Source organism: Gossypium hirsutum, chromosome A12, assembly GCF_007990345.1.
Source record: "Gossypium hirsutum isolate 1008001.06 chromosome A12, Gossypium_hirsutum_v2.1, whole genome shotgun sequence".
Classification (NCBI taxonomy): domain Eukaryota; kingdom Viridiplantae; phylum Streptophyta; class Magnoliopsida; order Malvales; family Malvaceae; genus Gossypium; species Gossypium hirsutum.
The window spans coordinates 74,025,519-74,031,989 of record NC_053435.1 but is presented as its reverse complement, the minus strand read 5'-3'; the positions used below and the strand labels follow the sequence as shown (position 1 = coordinate 74,031,989).

Genomic DNA, 6,471 nt, shown 5'->3' with positions numbered 1-6,471 from the left:
GGGCATAGGATAGATAATGCCATGTTTTCTAATTGTATATATTTATGTGATCAATGCTTAGGTTAAACTGAGATTGGTAAGTTATGTTAAATTCCGTATGAACTTACTAAGCACTATGTTGCTTACTTTTTCTTTGTTTGATTTATTGTTGATCATCAGAAGTTTTTTAATCGGTTGGAATCAAGTTAGAGCTAGCCCTATCCGTTCAACAACTCGGCAGATTTTTCATCATTTTGTAATAGGTTATAAGTGTCATGTAACTAAGTGTTTTGGTTATACATGTATATATGTAAGCTGTGGTTTAAAATGGTACATGAATGTTAAAATATTATCTTATTTAAGTTGGTAGCATTATAGACATGAATGTCTATTTATATATAATGTTTTGGTCTTGCTTCATAGGTTAAATTTTAATGCATTAAGGAGTGGATAGGTATGGCATGTATATAAGATGGATGTTGTATGTTTGAGCTTATATGCAACACTTTGGATGAGGTAGATTATGTTCTGGAATTTGAAATGGTAATTATGTGGGAATGTTTTGATATGTAATTTGTGTTAAGAATGATGATGAATGTGTGATTGTAAATGGTTGAATTAAGGTGTCATTTGTGGGGTATATTGGTTAGACACTTAGGATAGATGATTCAAGTTGTGTTTTGGTATATATATATTGTATTTGAATATGTTGTATAAGGGTTTAATGCTTGCTTGTGGCAAAGGAAAACTTAAAGATACATAACTTGTTTGGAAAGATTCTTATAGGTACACAGAATTTGATACACGGTATGCCACATGGTTGTGTAGTCTATATAATTTAGGTGTTAATTGGTGTGCACTTTCTCAATGAGTTACATGGCCTAACCACATGGCCATATGAAAGTTTGCAAAGTTTTACAATTTAGTCAAACATGATCACAGTTAGTTACATGGTCGTGTGACTCAATATTTCATGACATCAGTTGACAACACAACCATGCCACTTGGCTCCAAACGGCCTTAACCTGTCATACTGTTGTGTGATCAGTTGACAACACGACCATGTCACTTAGCTCCAAATGGCCTCAACCTGTCATACAGCCGTGTGACCCCTATTTGCTAAAAATTTTTTGTTGTTTGCATAGCTCACAAGCAAGTCCTTACATGTACTCAAGTTGATTTAATATTTTTCGTAAGTCTGTTTGAGATCCGAATTGAATATGAATGCCATGAAATCTTGTATGTTTAAGTGTATATGCAAATGTTAGATGTTTTGATTTCTATCATAGCATCCTGTAGCTAGGTTCTAGCAATCAGACAGGGTTAGATATGTTACATCATCATTCTTAGCAAGGTATAAAATCGAAATAATGTTACTTGAAAACCATGGAACATAAAGACATTTTTTTAGTTCCGTCTTTAAACCTGTAGGCAAAGGTAAGATGTAAGTCCCAATAGCCTGAACAACTTTTGCGCCCTTTTCCATTCCAAGAATTGTTGTGTTCCTTCCTACACGTCTACTATTGCTAAGAAACCTAATGTCATTAAATAAGTGTACTCCACAACCTGAAACAATTATCTGAGTTGTAGTATCAACAATGGATAGGTTTAGCTCAATCATAAATAGACTAATATTAGCTACCTTCCTTTCTTTGAGAACGTCTCTAAAGCTATGCCATTTCTAGTATTTTGGACTTAACAAATATCATCGATTAATAAGAAACATGTTTAACATCACACAACAACCTAAGGATGAGAAAAATGAAAATCATTATTTGATTGTGTTGTTTATAATAATTTAAGATGAGATATTAAATCTTTAAATTAGTATTCCCACTATTTTTTTTCGTAATAGCCCTCACTATTATACGAAGGTCTTTACTAAGTACCTCTAATGAGCTGAGACCCCTTTCAACATGTTATAATCTTGAGTGACTCAATAAATTACAATATGCCTATTTGGGTAGGTAACATAGCTTACCAATTGCATCCAATGCAACTGTCAGATTAGTTAGGTGTTAACTCCTTACCTAAGCACATCATATGTGCTTCACGAAATCTTTTCCTCTAAAATCATGTGGTCAAGTTCTTAAGCATTCGGACAACATGACTTTAGATGAGTAAAACCTATTTCAGCATAACTCACACAATTCAAACGGAAGAGAAGTCTTAAGTGACTTAACAAACCCCCAATGATATGAATACCAAGGTATCTTGTTATAGAAATGGATGGCATTTTATCATGCTTGAAAACCATAGACTCAATATTTTTGAGGGATTTTTGTTTTATGGTCTGATAGAATTTACATGCATAACATTTATAATATTGCATAAAATAAATCTACTATCATGCATACTACTATGGACTGGTTATGGACTATCTAACTAAATTAATTTCCTTGAGCTACCAAAGGAAATTAGTTGGTCAGTTCGTAGGTAATTACAAACTAATCTTCGCAAGTCTTTATGTAACCTCCTCTCGCTTTCATGGTACCTTACTTCTTTTTACATCATCTTCGAGTTTACAAAAGATTCCTATCTAATCCTAGTTTACATTTATATAACTAATTACATTGAATATAAATAAACCTCAAGCTACATTCAAGGGGATTTAGAGGAGAAGTGAATGTACAACTCGAGAGGAAAAAGTAAGATTAAGCTAAGGTGTGCAAACCCTATTTAAGAAATAAATACCATTAATGTAAAATTAATCATCCATAACTATCCATCTTACATTCACAATATTTATGAACATATTTAAAAACATTTTATTTATTTTAGTTAACTTATGAAATTATTAATATTCCAAGTTAATTAAATAAATAAAGACAACCTGTCTTTATTTCGTGAACATTTTCCTTAATCAAATTAAGGCAAACCCAATCTTATTATGTTTAACCATAATTTAAATATTTTGGATTTAAAATAATTTTAAATCCGAATTATATCAATCTACATCGATATAGTCAAAAACTACTAATATTTAAATATTCATGGATTTCAATTTCTAAAATTAAATTCCATAATTTTTAGATATTAATTAAAAATTAAATTAAATTCCTAACATTTAAGATTTAATTAAATTCAATTTTAATTCTAATTTTAACAAATCAATAAAAATTTAAACTCTAACTTTTAGGTGTACAATTTTTGGTAACTCGTTATTGGAAATCCCAAATATGATCCAACCTCATCCATAGTTTGGTTAAATACTTGGAAACCATAAACTTCACAAGGAAAACAAAATATAGTAGATATCATTGTTAGAAGATGGCCTTCCATTCAGCTCATCCAGCAAGGTGCACCACATGCAGTCGAGCCATGCTTATAGCAGCTGAAGCTTATTGATATTGTCCAAATTCAACTTGTTTTTGTTACTTCAAGTTCATATTTTGTAACTTAGCTTGATTTGAACTTAGTTGGTAAAGAATTTGATGTAATTAGGTAGTGATTGAGCTGATAAATCAGCTTTGTTTATGTGTACAAGTTATTTTACCAAGTTTCCATGTAATTAGTGGTATTAGGTAAGTATTAGGTGAGGTTTGCTTTGTTTTTTGCTCAGTCAATGACTGATTTATGTAATGGCAATATGCCAATTTTTTTAATGATAAATATTGGATTTCATTCACATATGCTCCATTATTTTCTTGTTTTTCGATTCTATTCCTATTCTGAAGCAAATTTCTGCTTTTGTTTCTTCACCAAGTCACGAGGCTTGTTGCACAAGCTTTCGACTCTGCTTGCTCAGCTTGGTTCCAAGCACCAACAATTGGTATCTAGAGCTCTTTTCTTAGAGGACCTGTTGTAGTCGAACCTTAAAGTGAATGGCTTCTTCAGAATTTTCTCCAGCAGCACCACCAGTCTTTAATGGTGAAGGGTTCCGCATATGGCTGGTTAAGATGATGACTTATCTGCAAGCCTTTGATCTGTGGTAAGTAGTAAACACTGATGCTGAACCAGCTCCACTTAGAGCTAATCCCATAGTAGCTCAAATTAGGCAGCACGCAGATGAGAGGACCAAGAGGCACAAAGCCATGTCTTGTATCCAAAACTGTGTCAGATGTCATTTTTACCAGAATCATGGCTTGTGAGACTCCAAAGCAAACCTGGAACAAGCTCAAGGAGGAGTTCCAAGGCACAGAAAGGATAAGGCAGTAGTAGTTGCTAAACTTGAGAAGAGATTTTGAAAATTTAAAGATGAATGAAGAAGAGACAGTGAAGCAGTACTCAGATAAGATAATGGCTGTGGTGAACAACATAAGGTTGCTAGGAGAACAGTTCAGTGAGGCAAGGATCATGGAGAAGGTGCTCTCAATACTGCCTAAAAGATATGAGGCAAAAATCTCATCTCTGGAGGATTCGAGAGATCTTGCAAGCATCTCCCTAACTGATCTTATTAATGCCCTCTATGCTTAGGAGCAAAGGAGAGCTAGCAGGATGGAGGAGCACCAAGAAGGTGCTTTTCAAGCTAAGGCCAAAGCTGCCTCGAGCACCTCTTCCTACAAAGGCAAAAAGTACTGGAGAAGTAGGCCTAAGCCTAATGCTGCAAGAAGAGGAGACCAACTCTATAGATATTGTAAAAGGCCTGGTTATCCAGAGGCCAAATACTGGTTCAGACTAGATGCTTTATGTTAACATTGCAAAAAGAAGAGGCATGTTGGAAGGGTTTGCAAAGAAATAAGTAGACCTGGGCAGAATCAATCACAGCACAAGAATGTTGAAACTCAAGTGGCTGAAGACAGTAGTGACCATGAGGAGCAAGTCTTTACTGTGACATGCCTAGCTGGTCAGAACAAAGGCTCAAAATGGTGGCTATTGGACGGTGGTTGCACTAACCACATGTCATCAGTTTCAACCATTTTTAAGACTTTGGACAGAAGCTACAAAACCAAAGTGAAAGTTGGCAATGGTCAGTTTATCAAAGCTGAAGGGAAAGGGGATGTGCTAATATGCATTTGCACAGGAGACAAGGTCATCACATATGTGCTGCCGGTGCCTGAGATTGACAGAAACCTTCTTAGCATTGCTCAACTGCTCGGAAAGGGTACTCATTTGTGTTCAAGGGCCAGGAGTGCCAAATTGTTGTTCCAAATAGATCAAGCCTCATGACAGTCACTATGACTGATAAATACTTTGAAGTAAATTTTCCTAGTGATTCACACTCAGCATGTACTACCTCTGGTAAAGATTCCAAGCTTTGGCACCAAAGGCTTGGTCATGCCAACTTTAGATCGATGGCCCAAATGGTTAGCAATGAGATGGTTGAAAAGTTCACTAAGTCACTCCAAAATGAAGATGTTTGTGAAGTTTCTCAGATGGGAAAGTAAGCTAGGCTCCTATTTCCTACAAATACAACCTGGAGAACATCAGACAAGTTGCAGCTGGTGCACAGTGATGTGTATGGCCCCATGAAGACTGTATCATTTAATGGTAACAAGTACTTCATTCTCTTCATTGATGATTGTACCAGATATTGTTGGATTTTCTTTTTAAAGCACAATTCTGAGGTACCTCAAGTGTTCTTGAAGTTCACAGTTGCACCTAAAATAGAAACAGGATGCAAACTGAAGACCATTAGATCAGAAAATGGAGCTGAGTACACCTCAGCTCAATTCCAAGCTCTCTGCAGTGATGCTGGCATCAAACATTAGCTGAAAAAGGTCTACACACCTCAGCAAAATGGGGTCAGTGAAAGGAAAAACAAGATTTTATTGGATATGGTTAGATGCCTTCTATTTCAGAAGAATTTTCCTAAAACTATGTGGGTTGAAGCAGTTAACGCTACTGTGTATCTTCAAAATAGGCTCCCAATTCGAGGCCTGGTTTGGGTTTAAGCCATCTTTGGCTCACTTGAAGGTCTTTGGCTGCTTATGTTATGCTCACACACCATCTGCAAAGAGGGACAAACTATCAAAAAGGGCCCAGCCTGATGTTTTACTAGGCTACAGCTCAGTTAAGAAAGGCTATAGGATTTTAGATCCTTCAACAAACAAGATCCAAGTAAGTAGAGATGTGATCTTTAAAGAAAAGGCATGTTGGAATAGGGAAAGAAATGAACCAGAGGCTATTTTTGAAAAATTGTTGGCTGATCCAAATGGTCCTGATATGGACATTGATAATGAACTAGTCAAGGGTACAAGGACTTTAGCTTACATCTATGAGAGGGCTCATGTTGCTCAAGAAGAACCAATTTGTTTTGAAGATGTTGAAACTCATGAAGGATGGAAATAGGCAATGGCTGATGAGATAGCCATGATTGAAAAGAACCAGACATGAGAATTGGTTGAAAGACGAGCCAACTGGAAGGTTATTGGGGTGAAATGGGTTTATCGAGACAATCAGAATGCTGATGGAAGTTTGAATAGAATGAAGGCTAGACTGGTTGTTAAAGGGTTTAGTTAGAGATATGGCCTGGACTACCTGGAGACATTTGCACCAGTGGCCAGGCTAGACACCATCAGGCTACTGATTGCCTTAGCAGCATAGATGCAC

The 6,471-nt window shown here is 35.8% G+C and overlaps 1 protein-coding gene across 1 annotated transcript; it reads left to right on the top strand.

Moving 5' to 3' along the window:
• Positions 1 to 4,176: 4,176 nt before the first annotated feature.
• LOC107920366 (uncharacterized) lies at positions 4,177 to 5,088 on the top strand. Its single transcript, XM_016850050.1, has 3 exons — positions 4,177 to 4,284; positions 4,396 to 4,589; positions 4,644 to 5,088. The coding sequence occupies exons 1-3, from the start codon at positions 4,177 to 4,179 to the stop codon at positions 5,086 to 5,088; spliced, it is 747 nt and encodes a 248-aa protein (XP_016705539.1).
• Positions 5,089 to 6,471: the final 1,383 nt, after the last annotated feature.